General features: G+C 46.5%; 1 protein-coding gene across 1 annotated transcript in view; it reads left to right on the top strand.

Moving 5' to 3' along the window:
- Positions 1-9,391, top strand: part of LOC140192975 (lens fiber membrane intrinsic protein-like) — a 10,794-nt gene extending 1,403 nt beyond the window's left edge. Inside the window, exon 3 of the mRNA XM_072250440.1 lies at positions 9,185-9,391. Coding sequence (XP_072106541.1) covers positions 9,185-9,246 — 62 coding nt within the window. The 3' untranslated portion in view covers positions 9,247-9,391. The remainder of the gene's footprint in view (positions 1-9,184) is intronic.
- The last annotated feature ends 8,173 nt before the right edge of the window (positions 9,392-17,564 follow it).

The raw sequence follows: 17,564 nt of genomic DNA, 5'->3' as shown, positions 1-17,564 counted from the left end.
CCTATCAATCCCTCCTCCCACACCCACCCCAGATGCCTCACTGATCCCCCTCCTTTGCCCCTTTCCCTCTCCATCTCCCCTCCTCCTCTCCTCCCCTCCCCCCACCTCCTCCCCTACCCCTCCCTCTTCCCTTCCCTCCCCTCCCTCTCCCTTTCTCTCTCTTTCTCTCTTCCCCCTCTCCCTCTCCCCTTCCCCATCTCCCTTTCTCCCTCTTTCATCCTCTCTCGCTCCCTCTCCGTTATGTTTTGTAACTCCAGAACTAATTGAGAGAAAAACATGGGAAAAATGCATGTGAACTTCTTTTTTACTTTAAGTGAGGCATGTGCATATGGTGTGGTGACATAATGACGGATGCTATTCATGTACTTTTACATATAACCCATAATGCATTATGTAAACAACAAAGAATGCTTAATCAAACTATATTACTCAAATATTACTGAAAGATGAAATACACAACTTTCTTCCCTGCTTAGCTATAAACTCCAATTCAATATAGAATACATCTCATTTGTGGCTGTGAAACAATCTCATGATCTGGGGCCTTCCAGTGGTAGATGTGGGAATTGACACCGTGACTGCAGGAAGTGGTTCTGATAGCAGTAGTCAACTTTCCTCTCCAACAATTGACTCTGTTCTCATCAACTGATCAATGTGTATTTCCAGATACAGTATCAGACTCAATCTCCACTGTGTTGGAGAGTGGTCCAGTTCTGTCCTTAATATTTACAAGTACCTACTTTTGATCACCTGTAGTCGTTTGCCAAGACTGCTTGTCCAGAATGAAACATCAAACCTCCTCGATTGAGGAACCCTCTATATGTCTCAGCTGTTTGTCCTGCATACTCCTCCTGAGACCGGGTTTGAGGTGATCCAGATGTGAACACAATGGACAACACAGGACCAGCATGGCTGGTGCATATTGGTTGTAGAGTGCCCTGACAGTGCCAGTCTGGTTTGTTCACTGGCATCACTCACAATGCATTCTGGCCAAATCTTTTTGCCAAGGAAATTTTAGCCGGATGATATAGTGTAGATATAATACGTCTTATTCCATTCTTTTTCAGGAATGACTGAAACTGTGGTCTATTCTCACTGACTGAGTGTTCTGGAACACATTGTGGTCCATCCTCACTGACTGAGTGTTCTGGAACAAACTGCAGTCCATTCTCACTGACTGAGTGTCCTGGAACAAGCTGTGGTCCATTCTCACTGACCAAGTGTTCTGGAACAAATCATGGTCTATTCTCACTGACTGAGTGTTCTGGAACAAATCATGGTCCATCCTCACTGACTGAGTGTTCTGGAACAAACTGCAGTCCATTCTCACTGACTGAGTGTCCTGGAACAAGCTGTGGTCTATTCTCACTGACTGAGTGTTCTGGAACAAATCATGGTCCATCCTCACTGACTGAGTGTTCTGGAACAAACTGTGGTGCATTCTCACTGACTGACTGTTCTGGAACATATTGTGGTCCATTCTCACTGACTGAGTGTTCTGGAACAAACCATGGTCCATTCTCACTGACTGAGTGTTCTGGAATAAACCTTGGTCCCTTCTCACTGACTGAGTGTTCTGAAACAAACTGTGGTCCATTCTCACTGACTGAGTGTTTGGAATGCCAGTCCAACACATCAGCAGCGTGTGAAGCTGTTGGGAACACTTCTGGCCACTTTGCAGCTGCATCCACTGCTAATAAAAATTTTGTGCCCGTGAATGGTCTGGCAAAATCCACATGAACCTCTGCCAGGGCAATGCAGACCATTCCCAGGGATGGAGAGGCTCTGCAGTTGGCATGTTGGACATGTTGGCATCTTGCACAGTACATGGTGAGCTGCTTGATCTGCTAATATATCCCAAGCCACCAGACAAAGCTTAGTGTCAACACTTCCATTTTGACCATGCCTAGATGACTGGCATGCAGCTCCTCCAACATTCAGCTTGGATGGTACAACAACTCTTAATCCCAACATAAAGCAACCTCCTTCGAGGACAAGTTTATCCCAATGCTGGGAAAATTGGGGAACTGGAATTCCAGCCATTTTGATTGGCAATGTAGACCTGAGATAGTGTGGGGTCTTATCTGGTTTCCTTTGGATCATCTCTGCTCTACTAGGGAGATTCAGATTTGGAAGAATAACCAAGACAGGTGTTCTCTTTTGTAAATTTTTCAATATTTGCTTTTTTAAGAATAAATGAGGCAATCCATCAGCATTTCCATGATTAGTAGTCCTCTGAAATTCAATCTTGTAATTGTGTTCTCTAAGTAACAGAGCCCATCTCTGCATTTGTGCTGCTGCTGTTGGTGGAACACCCTTCTGTGGATTGAAAATGGACACCAGTGATTGATGATCAGTAACGAGGGTAAACTCTCTCCCATTCTGGTTGAAATGTTTTACACCACAAACCAGACTCAAGGCCTCTTTGACAATACTTACATCATTTTTCTCTGCAGCATTAAGGGAATGCAAAGGCTATGGGGCAGTCACTCCCATCACACATAACATGTGACATAACTGCATCTATACCATAAGGCAAGGCGTCACTGGAGGATGTGGATCATAATGTGTGATGTCACCATTTCCTTTGCCTTTTTGAACATAGAACATAGAATAGTACAGCACAGTACAGGCCCTTCGGCCCACAATGTTGTGCCAACCCTTAAACCCTGCCTTCCATATAACCCCCTACCTTAAATTCCTCCATATACCTGTCTAGTAGTCTCTTTAAACTTCACTAGTGTATCTGCCTCCACCACTGACTCAGGCAGTGCATTCCACGCACCAACCACTCCCTGAGTAAAAAACCTTCCTCTAATATTCCCCTTGAACTTCCCACCCCTTACCTTAAAGCCATGTCCTCTTGTACTGAAAAGTGGTGCCCTGGGGAAGAGGTGCTGGCTGTCTAATCTATCTATTCCTCTTAATATCTTGTATATCTCTATCATGTCTCCTCTCATCCTCCTCCTCTCCAAAGAGTATAGCCCTAGCTCCCTTAATCTCTGATCATAATGCATACTCTCTAAACCAGGCAGCATCCTGGTAAATCTCCTCTGTCCCCTTTCCAATGCTTCCACATCCTTCCTATAGTGAGTTGACCAGAACTGGACACAGTACTCCAAGTGTGGCCTAACCAGAGTTTTATAGAGCTGCATCATTCAATCGCGACTCTTAAACTCTATCCCTCGACTTATGAAAGCTAACACCCCATAAGCTTTCTTAACTACCCTACGAGGCAGCTTTCAGGGATCTGTGGACATGTACCCCAAGATCCCTCTGCTCCTCCACACTATCAAGTGTCCTGCCATTTACTTTGTACTCTGCCTTGGGATTTGTCCTTCCAAAGTGTACCACCTCACACTTCTCTGGGTTGAACTCCATCTGCCACTTCTCAGCCCACTTCTGCATCCTATCAATGTCTCTCTGCAATCTTCAACAATCCTCTACACTGTCTACAACACCACCAACCTTCCGTCAGGCCCCAGGGACTTGTCCATCCTAATGTATTTTAACAACTCCAACACCTCCTCTCCCTTAATATCAGCATGCTCCAATCAACCTCATATCAACCTCACTCATATTGTCCTCACTGTCATCAAGTTCCCTCTCATTGCTGAATACTGAAGAGAAGTATTCATTGACGACCTCGCTCATTTCCACAGCCTCCAGGCACATCTTCCCACCTTTATCTCTAATCAGTCCTACCTTCACTCCTGTCATCCTTTTGTTCTTCACATAATTGAAGAATACCTTGGGGTTTTCCTTTACCCTACTTGCCAAGGCCTTCTCATGCCCCCATTCTGCTCTTCTCAGTCCTTTCTTAAGCTCCTTTCTTGCTTTCCTATATTCCATCTGATCCTTGCTTCCTAAACCTCATGTATGCTGCCTCCTTCCACCTGACTAGATTTTCCACCTCACTTGTCACCCATGGTTCCTTCACACTACCACTCTTTGTCTTCCTCACCGGGACAAATTTATCCCTAACATCCTGCAAGAGATCTCTAAACATCGACCACATGTCCATAGTACATTTCCCTGCAAAAACATCATCCCAGTTCAAACCCGCAAGTTCTAGCCTTATAGCCTCATAATTTGCCCTTCCCAATTAAAAATTTTCCTGTCCTCTCTGATTCTATCCTTTTCCATGATAATGCTAAAGACCAGGGAGCGGTGGTCACTGTCCCCCAGTTGCTCACCCACTGAGAGATCTGTGACCTGATCCGGTTCATTACCTAGTACTAGATCTCGTATGGCATTCACCCTAGTCGGCCTGTCAACATACTGTGACAGGAATTCGTCCCGGACACACTTAACAAACTCTGCCCCATCTAAACCATTGGAACTAATCAGGTGCCAATCAATATTAGGGAAGTTAAAGTCACCCATGATAACAACCCTATTATTTTTGCACCTTTTGATTTGATTTCCAAAATCTGCCTCCCAATCTGCTCCTCTGTATCTCTGCTGCTACCAGGGGGCCTATAGAATACCCCCAATAGAGTAACTGCTCCCTTCCTGTTCCTGACTTCTACCCATACTGACTCAAAAGAGGATCCTGCTACATTACCCACCCTTTCTGTAGCTGTAATAGTATCCCTGACCAGTAATGCCACCCCTCCTCCCCTTTTCCCCCCTCTCTATCCCTTTTAAAGCACTGAAATCCAGGAGTATTGAGAATCCATTCCTGCCCTGGTGCCAGCCAAGTCTCTGTAATGGCCACTACATCATAATTCCATGTATGTATCCAAACTCTCAGTTCATCACCTTTGTTCCTGATGCTTCTTGCATTGAGGTACACACACTTTAGCCCTTCTACCTTACTACCTTTACACTGTTTATTCTGCTTCTCTTTCCTCAAAGCCTCTCTATATGTTAGAACTGGCTTTACGCCATGCACTTCTTTCACTGCTCTATTGCTCCGGGTCCCATCCCCCTTGCAAATTAGTTTGAACACTCCCGAACCATGCTAGCAAACCTACCTGCAAGGATATTGCTCCCCCTCGAGTTCAGGTGCAACCCATCCAATCTGTACAGGTCCCACCTTCCCCAGAAGAGATCCCAATGATCCAAAAATCTAAAACCCTGCTCCCTGCACCAACTCCTCAGCCGCGCATTCAACTGCCATCTCCTCCAATTCTTACTATCACTGTCACGTAGCACTGGCAGCAATCCTGAGAACGCCACCCTTGAGGTCCTGTTCTTCAGCCTTCTGCCTAGTTCCCGTAACTCAGACTTCAGGACCTCATCCCTCTTCCTGCCTATGTCATTGGTCCCAACATGTATCACGACTTCTGGTTGCTTTCCCTCTCATACCAGGATGTCGTGCACCCAGTCAGAGACATCCCGGACCCTGGCACCCGGGAGGCAACAAACCATGTGGGTGTCCTTCTCACGTCCACAAAATCTCCTGTCTGCTCCCCTAACTATAGAGTCTCCAATGACAACAGCTCTCCTCTTCTCTGTCCCACGCTTCTGCACCACCGGGTCAGACTCAGTACCAGAGGCCCTGCCACCATGGTTCACACGTGGTCGGTCGTCCCCGCCAACAGTATCTAGGACAGTAAACTTATTATTCAGGGGAATAGCTACAGGGGTGCTCTGCACTACTTGTCTGCCCACCTTCACTTTCCCCCAACTGTCACCCAACGACCTGCTTCCGACAGCCTAGGTGTGACTACCTCCCTGTAGCTCTCTTCCATGACTGCCTCATCTCCCTTTGAAAGCCACTTCACACTGCTTTGTACATTGCCTCTTCTTCCTGATCTGTGGTAATGAGTTTAAGGGGTGGAGTATTGCAGCCCAGTTTGGCAAGAACTTATTATAGTCACTGACAAACCGTAAAAAGGACTGCAACTGTGACACATTCTTTAGCCTTGGGACATTCACCACTGCTCGAATTTTCTCAGCACACTTGTGTAATGCTTGTGCGTCAAAGATGTGACCACAGTAAGTGATGTTTGGTTTAAAGAATTCACATTTGTTGCATCATGCTCTGGGCCCATAATCTTCTAATCTTTTTAACACTGTCTTGAGATTTTAGAGATTTTCTTGGTTATCCAGGTAACACTGAGTTCCTGGGCAAACTTATGGCACCTGGTCCATAGCTCTCTGCCAGGTGCAGATGCTGCTCCAAAAGTGAGTATATTATAGTGAGAAAGCTTTTGTGACTCTTTATGGTGAGAAGCACTTTGGACTCTGCTTCCATCTCCATCTGTAGGTCGGCCTCAGCTAAATCCACTTTGCTGAACTGCTTTCCTCCAGAAAGCTTTGGAGGACCTTCTGTCCTGTGCTGATGTACTTTCAGTACTGGGCTGATGCTGACCTTAAGATCACCATAGATCCTGACAGACCTATTCTTCTTGGCTACTGGGACCCTCCATGTGTCCTAACTCACTGGCTATTTTATCACCAACGGTATAAGGAAATTGACTGGCTTTGTAAAATTTGGGAGTGGCATTTTCATTTAATGCTATTTTACCCTTGATATGTTTGAGTTTTTGCAAAGCCATCCTTGAACACATTATCCAGTACCTTTCTAACTGGTTTTCAGTTGACCCTGTTGCAGAGGATGTGGCGTGTAAATGGAGGACGGACCTCTAATTAAATAGTAGTTGTCTCAGCCAATCACACCCCACACTACAAGCCCATTGTGGCTTGTTGATTGTTGTATTTCACTGTTGAAGAACGTTAACGCAACCGATCGACAGACGATGCAATTAGCTACAGCTTTACACACTGTCCTTGCACATCTGGAGAAGAAGGATGCTTATGTGAGAATGCTATTCTTGGACGACAGTTCAGCATTCAACACCATAATTCCCTCCAGGCTCAACAAGAAGCTCAGAGACCTCAGCCTTCACCCTGCCTTGTGTAGCTGGATCCTGGACTTCCTGTCAGATCGCTGGCAGGTGGTAAGAGTGGGCTCCCTCACCTCTGCCCCTGACTCTCAACACAGGTGCCCTTCAGGGCTGTGTACTAAGCCCCCTCCTTTACTCTCTGTATACTGGCTGGGTGGTGATAAAGGCACAACAGCACCTCTTTCACCTCAGACGGTTGAGGAAGTTTGGTATGGGCCCCCAAATCCTAAGAACTTTCTACAGGGGCACAACTGAGAGCATCCTGACTGGCTGAGTCACTGCCTGGTATGGGAATTGTACCTCCCTCAATCGCAGGACTCTGCAGAGAGTGGTGCGGACAGCCCAGCGCATCTGTAGATGTGAACTTCCCACTATTCAGGACATTTACAAAGACAGGTGTGTAAAAAGGGCCCAAAGGATCATTGGGGATCCGAGTCACTCCAACCACAAACTGTTACAGCTGCTTCCATCTGGGAAACGGTACCACAGCATAAAAGCCAGGACCAACGGGCTTCAGGACAGCTTCTTCTACCAGACCATCAGACTGCTTAACGCATGCTAATGCACTGTATTTCTATGTTATATTAACTATCCTGTGGTACATAATATTTATTATAAATTACTATAATTGCACATTGCACGTTTAAACGGAGACATAATGTAAAGATTTTTACTCCTATGTATATGAAGGATGTAAGTAATAAAGTCAATTCAATTCAATTAATTCATTCATTCATTCAATCCCACATGAATTTTTTTTCCCGATGTAAGTTCTTAGTTGGATATCTGCAGGCTTCAATTCAGTATCTTTGAAATACCGTTAAAACTCATATTGTGGAATGACTGAAACAGCTGAGCTGAAATTTAATTAATTTGCCGTTCACTTCTGGTGTAAGCCATATTGCTTGTTAGTTTTCACATTGTAAATCTCAAGGCTACTCAGTCCTGGATCACTCATTATTATCAAATTTTTTCATGCTCTTTTTGAAACTACAAACTCGACTCTTTCTTTTTCACTTCCCTGTACAGTCTATTAATTTTTGTCAGCTTGACATGCTCTTTATGTGTGTCCTACTTTGTTGTATTTTATCCAAGTGTTGCCTTTAAACCTGCATTGGTGCAGTGTACGTGAGCCCCTGTCACAACAGTGACACAATTTGCTCGGCCGGGCAGCTTCTGTACAGATGTTGCACTTTGTTCATGTTCACTTTCATTCCTGACTGCAACTCAATTGCATCTCTGGCTGTTGTTTCTATTGATGCAGTGATTTTAACTGTGTTTATTTAAATGTGAGTTGTGCTTCAGTTAGGAGTCAGTTTTCTTTTAAGATTCCACAAATTAAACAATCTCTTAGTGTATCATTAAACCCATGAACACACTGACAATGTCTATTCAGCTACGTACGGTGACATGGACTCCCCTTCTTTGCATTCTGCTTATGAAACTTTTATCTTCTGCAATCAACAATGGCTTCCGTTCTAAATGTTCCTGCATGACTTGAGCAATATCAGCAAGGCTCATTTCAACTGGTTTGGTTGGAGCAGTCTAACTTCTAAGCAAACTGTACACTCTTCCGTCCATGCACTCAGCAAAACCAGCACTCGCTTCTTATTGGCCATTTCACTTGCTTCAGAGTACTAGCCAATCCATGCAGTTATATCTTGTGCAATCAAGCAGATCTATCTTTCTGATGTAGCCAGCCATATCTGATTTTTGTTTCTTTTTAATTTAAGATTATTATCACCCAGTACTCACTGTTTACGAACCTGTTAATTTGTCCATTTTCTGCCTTTTTTAACTCGATTATCTTCTCTCTCTCTCCCCGAAGAAGCATGCACTGTGCTCTTTTTAACTTGACCATTTCATTGTACTTTTTTAAAAACTCGAATGTCTCGCTGTGCTTCAACAGATAGTTAGTCATCTCAAGTTTATTTTAAAACTTAAATGTCACCACTGTTATCCAAAGAAAAATACAAGAGACCAAGGATAACGTATGTAAACAGTTTTACATATTGAGGCATATGTAAATGATGTGGTGACATAATGCTACTCACATACTTTTACAGTCATGAATTATGTAAACAACAAAGAATGCATAAGCAAACTATATATTTACAATATTACTCAAATATTACAGAAATAATAAACTCTCCCCTTCATTGTCTCTCTATCTCTCTCCCCCCCTCTACCCTTCCTCTCCCTTTTCTTCTCTCTCTTAATCTCCTTTCTCTTCTCTCTTTCTTCCCCCTCCCTCTCCTTCTCCCTCTCCCTCCCCCCTCTCCTCTCTCTCTGTCTCGCTCTCCCCCCTCTCTCTCCCTCTCCCTCAGGCATCTTCTACATGTGTGCCTACAGAATGAGTGAGCGCCGCAGACTGACGGGACCTCGCTAAGGGAGTGCTCGACCGGGGCCTCATCCTGGGCCTTGGAGGCCAACCTCAGTGCTGACACGTTGTCTCATTCCCTCAGTGTTCTTACGAACTCTTTGCGTGGGATGGAGTGAGCAATCTAACTGTGCCAGTCAATAAACAGCATGAAACTGCAGCCAGTGTCTGGGTTATTGCCACGTCTGTGGCTTCATCACAACAAGGCCCCACTCTCTCCCTCATCCACTCTTTACTTCTCCCCCACTCTCCACCCCGTTCCTTCCTCTCACTATCCCTTTCCCACCCTCCTTTAATCCCATCCCTCTCTCCCTCTCCCTCCCCGTCCCCATCCATTCTCGTCCTCCTTCCTTCATACCCTCCCTCTCCCTCATTGTTCTCCTTCTCCATTCCCCTCGCTGCGTTTCTCTCTCCATCCACCACCCTCCCCATCTCTCTGTCCTTCATCTTGTCCCTCTCTGTTTCTGTTTCCCCTCTATTCTCCCTTGAGGAGGGAGTGCTCTGGGAGGGGGTGAGGAGGGAACGCTGTGGGAGGAGGTGAGGAGGGAACACTGTGGGAGGGGGTGAGGAGGGAACGCTGTGGGAGGGGGTGAGGAGGGAACACTGTGGGAGGGGGTGAGTGGGGAGCGCTGTCTGAGGGGAAGAGGAGGGAACGATGTGGGAGGGGTGAGGAGGGAACGCTGTGGGAGGGTGTGAGGAGGGAACACTGTGGGAGGGGTGAGGAGGGAACTCTGTTGGAGGGGGTGATGAGGGAGCCCTGTGGGAGGGGTGAGGAGGGAACACTGTGGGAGGGGGTGAGGAGGGAACACTGTGGGAGGGACGGCGAGGAGGGAACGCTGTGAGAGGGGACGGTGAGGAGGGAACACTGTGGGAGGGCTGAGGAGGGAACATTGTGGGAGGGACGGTGAGGAGGGAACGCTGTGAGAGGGGACGGTGTGGAGGGAGCGCTGTGGGAGGGGGTGTGGAGGGAACACTGTGGGAGGGACAGTGAGGAGGGAACGCTGTGGGAGGTGGTGAGGAGGGAGTAGTATGGGAGGGAGTGAGGAGGGAACACTGTGGGAGGGGGTGAGGAGGGAACGCTGTGGGAGGGGGTGTGGAGGGAGTACTGTGGGAGGGACGGTGAGGAGGGAACACTGTGGGAGGGGGTGAGTGGGGAGCGCTGTCTGAGGGGAAGAGGAGGGAACAATGTGGGAGGGGTGAGGAGGGAACGCTGTGGGAGGGTGTGAGGAGGGAACACTGTGGGAGGGGTGAGGAGGGAACTCTGTTGGAGGGGGTGATGAGGGAGCCCTGTGGGAGGGGTGAGGAGGGAACACTGTGGGAGGGGGTGAGGAGGGAACACTGTGGGAGGGACGGCGAGGAGGGAACGCTGTGAGAGGGGACGGTGAGGAGGGAACACTGTGGGAGGGCTGAGGAGGGAACATTGTGGGAGGGACGGTGAGGAGGGAACGCTGTGAGAGGGGACGGTGTGGAGGGAGCGCTGTGGGAGGGGGTGTGGAGGGAACACTGTGGGAGGGACAGTGAGGAGGGAACGCTGTGGGAGGTGGTGAGGAGGGAACACTGTGCGAGGGGATGAGGAGGGAACGCTGTGGGAGGGGGTGTGGAGGGAGTAGTATGGGAGGGAGTGAGGAGGGAACACTGTGGGAGGGGGTGAGGAGGGAACGCTGTGGGAGGGGGTGTGGAGGGAGTACTGTGGGAGGGACGGTGAGGAGGGAACACTGTGGGAGGGACAGTGAGGAGGGAACACTGTGGGAGGGGGTGAGGAGGGAACGCTGTGGGAGGGGGTGTGGAGGGAGTACTGTGGGAGGGGGTGAGGAGGGAACGCTGTGGGAGGGGGTGAGGAGGGAACGCTGTGGGAGGGGGTGAGGAGGGAACGCTGTGGGAGGGGGTGTGGAGGGAACGCTGTGGGAGGGGGTGTGGAGGGAGTACTGAGGAGAACACTGAGGGGCAGTGAAGAGGAAATGATGTTGGAGTGCTGATGGGGAGGATAGAGCTTTGAGGAGGGAGCATCGCACTGCAGAAGGGTTGGTGAGAGAGAGAGAGAGAATTTGTATGTATGTTTGCGTGCTGAAGGTGTGAGTGTATCTCTGTGTTTGTGTGAGTTTGCATGTGAGTGATTGTGAGTGTGTGTACATTTTTGTGAGTGTGAGTGTTTGTGTGTCTGTACGCGAGTTCGTGTATACATTATGAATTAGTCCGTGAGCCAGGACCCCAAATTTGGGCCACCGGTACCATGTGGGGGGAATAATTATTATTGTGATTTTTGGGAAGGTATAGACCCCTGGTGCTGGAAAATATGTGATAGCATTGCAGCGGTGGTAGCTTCCTGTGCTTCAGCAGTGGCTAGCCTCATAGGTGAACGGGTCAACCCATACGCAGGGAAGCGGGACCTCATTAGCATCTCTACGGCAAAGGCAGCTCTAAGGACATTGCCTCTGACCTGATGCAGGCATATGGGATTGGTGAGCAATGCTACCCAACCTTCAAGGATGAGAGACTAGAGGAAGACCCACCAGCAAAGAAATTCCATGACCCAATGAAAACCAACAAGCTGAAAACATTCAAAGTTGCTGGTGAACGCAGCAGGCCAGGCAGCATCTCTAGGAAGAGGTACAGTCAACGTTTCAGGCCGAGACCCTTCGTCAGGACTAACTGAAGGAAGAGTTAGTAAGAGATTTAAAAGTGGGAGGGGGAGGGAGAGATCCAAAATGATAGGTGAAGACAGGAGGGGGAGGAATGGAGCCAAGAGCTGGACAGGTGATTGGCAAAAGGGGTATGAGAGGATCATGGGACAGGAGGCCCAGGGAGAAGGAAACGGTGGGGGGGGAACCCAGAGGATGGGCAGAGGGACAGAGGGAGAAAAAGGAGAGTGAGAGAAAGAATGTGTGTATATAAATAACGGATGGGGTACGAGGGGGAGGTGGGGCATTAGTGAAAGTTAGAGAAGCCAATGTTCATGCCATCAGGTTGGAGGCTACCCAGACGGAATATAGGGTGTTGTTCCTCCAACCTGAGTGTGGCTTCATCTTTACAGTAGAGGAGGCCGTGGATAGACATGTCAGAATGGGAATGGGATGTGGAATTAAAATGTGTGGCCAATGCAGGATCTCCCATCTCTAGAGATGCTGCCTGGACTGCTGCGTTCACCAGCAACTTCGATGTGTGTTGCTTTAATTTCCAACGTCTGCAGAATTCCTCGTGTTTGCTAGCTGAAAACACTCAGTGATATGTGTAAGAAGAGAGAAGTGATATCGAATGGGAGGGCGATCATCTTGAAAGCTGACAGGTCTTTGTCCGGACGCATCGTAGTGATGGCACAAGAGCGCAGTCTACGTATGGGGGATATCCTTTCTCATCCCCTTGGACCATTGGCCTGGGCCCTGTCCACACCAGAAGGATTGCTGAGAAAGACAAATAAAGCTACTTTAGCCACAACCTTGCAGGAAAATGCAGCAGTAGAAGAGCAACTCCCAGGAAACTGCTACAGTGGTTGATGGAATGAACTTGGTCTAAAGAGTGAAAGGTGATCAACTTACTTTCAGAGATGCTGCCACAACAATTCTGGGTATGGCTCTACAGGGTGAAGAGACTGGTCATGAGTTGCAAGGTATCACAGGCATACAGATGGTAGGGCAGTGGAGGAGCTTCCTGACCAAAGTCAGTAACAAAAATAGTCTCATGAGCTTCATAGTCGATGAATGGAGGAAGGCGGAGTACAGAGCAAAGCTACAGGAGAAGATTCTGTATGGAACTGTGAATGACAAATGTTACCAATCACATCTTAAGACAGTGCGGAGGTGTCAGCTCTTCAGTGTCAACAAGAAGAAGCAGATGGCCGCCTACTTCTCCAAGCTGCCCATGCCACAAGAGAGGGACATCAATCTGTAGTGATCTGCTCAGAAGACACAGATGTCTTTATCATGCCTTTAGCATTTTGTGACAAGATTGAGGCCCCATTGTCCCAGAAGTGTGGCACTAGAACCCGTACAAGGCTTGTAGACATCAGGAAGGTTGCTGCCACTGTTGGCATAGAGGTTTATAGGGCTCTCATCGGGTTGCACGCATATACAGGATGTGACACTGTAAGCACTTTTACAGGCAAAGGGAAGACAAGTGCCCTAAAACTTCTGACCAGCAACAGGAATTCTTAGAGTTGGATCAGGAATGGGACCTCTCCCCAGAACTGATGGACAAACTGGAGGCATTGCATGTCTCCTGTATGCCCCAAAAGCATCGACCACCAATGTCAATGAGCTCAGGTATCACCTTTTCTGTGCCAAAAAAGGTGAAATCGAAAGTCATCAACTCCCACCATGCAAGCACTGCTTAACAAAACATGCACAGCGAGCCAACTACCAGGCTGGTATATGGAGAAGATGTTTGGAGAAGGACCCACAAGTGCCAAGCCGTGTTGGCAGAGGATGGAAGATGGAGAGAGAAGAGGAAGCTGAACAGTTGGTGGTGCACTGGATGGAAGGGCATCCAGCATCCGATGCCGTCCTGGATCTACTGGCCTGTAACTGTCCAAAAAAATGTTCACTCCCAAGATGCATGTGTGTTGCAAATGGCCTCACATGTACTGACGTGTGTAGACTGGCAGACTGTGAGAACCAGGCATCCACCTCAGAGTGTGGAAAGTTCAGATGAAGATGTGGAAGACTTGGAAAGTTATTATGATTATTAATAGGTTGTGAAAGTATGGAAAGCGAAGTGTGGAAATGTCGACTGCACCTCTTCCTATAGATGCTGACTGGCCTGCTGCGTTCACCAGCAATTTTTATGTGTGTTGCTTGAAATTCCAGCATCTGCAGATTTCCTTGTCTTTGCGTATGGAAAGCAGTCTTTGATTAAATATATTCATTTTACAACCAAATGGGGCCTAGGTTATGGCCATGTGGAACCCCACATTTGAATAATTATACTGTAATTCTATATGCTATGACAAAAGCTTAAGGTTGTTTTGATTTAATACAACAATATGGAAAATATCATGACCTTGATAAAACTCACATAAAGCTACCACTGGTGCAATGCTATCACATATTTTCTAACTCTAGAGATGTATACCTTGCCAAAAATCACTGTGAGCATTACTCCCCTTGGATGGTACCGACCAACCCTACAGGCTGACGGATTAAATGTGTTTGCGTGTGTGTGAGTGGTTTGAGCATGTGTGTCTGTGTGTGTGTGTGTGTGTGTGTATGTGTGAGTGTGAGTATGCATGTATATGTGTTGTGTGTGGGTGTATTTGAGTGTGTATGAATGTGTATAAATGTGTGTGTGAGGGTGTTTGAGCATGTGTGTCTGTGTGTGGATGAGTGTGTGTGTGTAAGTGTGTGTGAGTGGTTTGAGCATGTGTGTGTAAGTGTGTTTACATTTGAGTGTGTGTGTGTGTGTGTGTGTGTGTGTGTGTTTATGTTTGTGTGAGTGTGTTTCTATGTGTGTGAGTGGTGTGGGTCCAGGATAGGACTGTATAGTCATCAAAGATCTCACCGTTAAAGGAGTGGACGTCATCATCGGATTTCGATGGACAACTGAGTGTGTTTATGTGTGTGTGTGTGTGAGAGTGTCTGAGAGAGATAGATAGAGAGAGAGGGAGAGAGAGAGTGAGTGTTTGCGTGTGTGTATACGAGAGTGTATGTGTGAGTGTGTGTACCTTTGTCTGGAAAAGCCTCCTTTCAAAGTAAAATTATTATCTAATGTGTTCAGTCTATGTCACCAAACACACCTCCAGATTCACTTTCCCTCAGGTGTTCACAGGAAAGCAAAGACATACAATAGAATTTGTGGGAAAACTATACTGACACACAACCGATGTGGAAAAGATGACAAGCCAAGCAAAAAGTACAAAAAGTAAATAAATGATACCGAGACCATGTTGTCGAGTCCTTGAGAGTGAGTCCATAGGTTGTGGAATCAGTTCGGCGTTAAGGTGAGTGAAGTTATCTACTCCGGTTCAGGAGCCTGATGGTTGAGGGGTAATTACTGTTGCTGAACTCGCTGGTGTGGGTCCTGAGGTTCGTGTAGCCCTTCCTGATGGCAACAAATAGAGGAGAGCATGGTCTAGATGGTGTGTTTTGTTGACGATGGATGCTATTTTCTTGTGGCAGTCGTCCTTGTGAATGTGCTCAATGGTAGCAAGGGCTTCTCCTCTGAAGGATGGCATGCAAACCCAAAGTTAACCTCTGTACACTTGATAATAATAAACCATGAATGTTATGAGTGACATTTTTCACTGTATCTCAGCATATAGAGTCATACAGCTCAGAAGCAGGCTTTTCGGCCGATCTGATTCATGCTTACCAAAAAGCCCCGTCTAGGCCCATCCCATTTGCCCATGTTTGATAACCATATAACAATTACAGCACAGAAATAGGCCACCTCGACCCTTCTAGTCTGTGCCGAATGCTACTCTCACCTAGACCCACCGACCTGCACTCAGCCCACAACCCTCCATTCCTTTCCTGTCCATATATCTATCCAATTTAACTTTAAACGACAACATCGAACTTGCCTCAACCACTTCTGCTGGAAGCTCGTTCCACACAGCCACCACTCTCTGAGTAAAGAAGTTCCCCCTCATGTTACCCCTAAACTTTTGCCCTTCAACTCTCAACTCATGTCCTCTTGTTTGAATCTTCCCCACTCTCAATGGAAAAGGCCTATCCACGTCAACTCTATCAATCCCCCTCATAATTTTAAACACCTCAAAAGTACCCCCTCAACCTTCTACGCTCCAAAGAATAAAGACCTAATTTGTTCAACCTTTCTCTGTAACTTAGGAGATGAAACCCAGGCAACATTTTAGTAAACCTCCTCTGTACTCTCTCAATTTTGTTGACATCTTTCCTATAATTCGGTGACCAGAACTGTACACAATACTCCAAATTTGGCCTTACCAATGCCCTATACAATTTCAATATTACATCCCAACTCCTATACTCAATGCTCTGATTTATAAAGGCCAGAATACCAAAAGCTTTCTTCACCACCCTACCCACATGAGATTCCACCTTCAGGGAACTATGCACCATTATTCCTAGATCCCTCTGTTCTACTGCATTCTTCAATGCCCTACCATTTACCATGTATGTCCTATTTTGATTAGTCCTACCAAAATGTAGTACCTCACATTTATCAGCATTAAACTCCATCTGCCATCTTTCAGCCCACTCTTCTAACTGGCCTAAATCTCTCTGCAAGCTTTGAAAACCTACTTCATTATCCACAACGCCACCTATCTTAGTATCATCTGCATACTTACTAATCCAATTTACCACCCCATTATCCAGATCAGTAATGTATATGACAAACAACATTGGACCCAGTACAGATCCCTGAGGCACACCACTACACACCGTCCTCCAATCTGACACACCACTACTCCACCACTACTCTCTGGCGTCTCCCATCCAGCCACTGCTGAATCCATTTTACTACTTCAATATTAATGCCTAACCATTGAACCTTCCTAACTAACCTTCCGTGTGGAACTTTGTCAAAGGCCTTACTGAAGTCCATATAGACAACATCCACCGCTTTACCCTCGTCAACTTTCTTAGTAACCTCATCAAAAAATTCAATAAGATTTGTCAAACATGACCTTCCACGCACAAATCCATGTTGACTGTTTCTAATCAGACCCTGTCTATCCAGATAATTATATATACCATCTCCAAGAATACTTTCCATCAATTTACCCACCACTGATGTCAAACTCACAGGCCGATAATTGCCAGGTTTACTCTTAGAACCCTTTTAAAACAATGGAACCACGAGTAATACGCCAATCCTCAGGCACCATCCCCGTTTCTAAAGACATTTGAAATATTTCTGTCAGAGCCCCAGCTATTTCCACACTAACTTCCCTCAAGGTCCTAGGGAATATCTTGTCCGGACCCAGAGACTTATCCACTTTTATATTCCTTAAAAGCACCTGTACTTCCTCTTCTTTAATCGTCATACAACCCTTCTTGTTTCCTTTATTTTACACAATTCAATATCCTTCTCCTTACTGAATACCAAAGAAAAGAAATTGTTCAAAATCTCCCCCATCTCTTTTGGCTCCGCACATAGCCGTCCACTCTGATTCTCTAAGGGACCAATTTTATCCCTCACTATCCTTTTGCTGTTAATGTAACTGTAGAAACCCTTTGGATTTATTTTCACCTTACTTGCTAAAGCAGCCTCGTATCTTCTTTTAGCTTTTCTAATTTCTTTCTTAAGATTCTTTTTACATTCTTTATATTCCTCGAGCACCTCATTAACTCCAAGCTGCCTATATTTATTGAAGATCCCTCTCTTTTTCCGAACCAAGTTTCCAATATCCC

Source organism: Mobula birostris, unplaced genomic scaffold (genome assembly GCF_030028105.1).
Source record: "Mobula birostris isolate sMobBir1 unplaced genomic scaffold, sMobBir1.hap1 scaffold_3227, whole genome shotgun sequence".
Taxonomy (NCBI): Eukaryota; Metazoa; Chordata; class Chondrichthyes; order Myliobatiformes; family Myliobatidae; genus Mobula; species Mobula birostris.
Note: the sequence above shows the minus strand (reverse complement) of the source record. Positions and strands in the feature narration are given on the sequence as shown.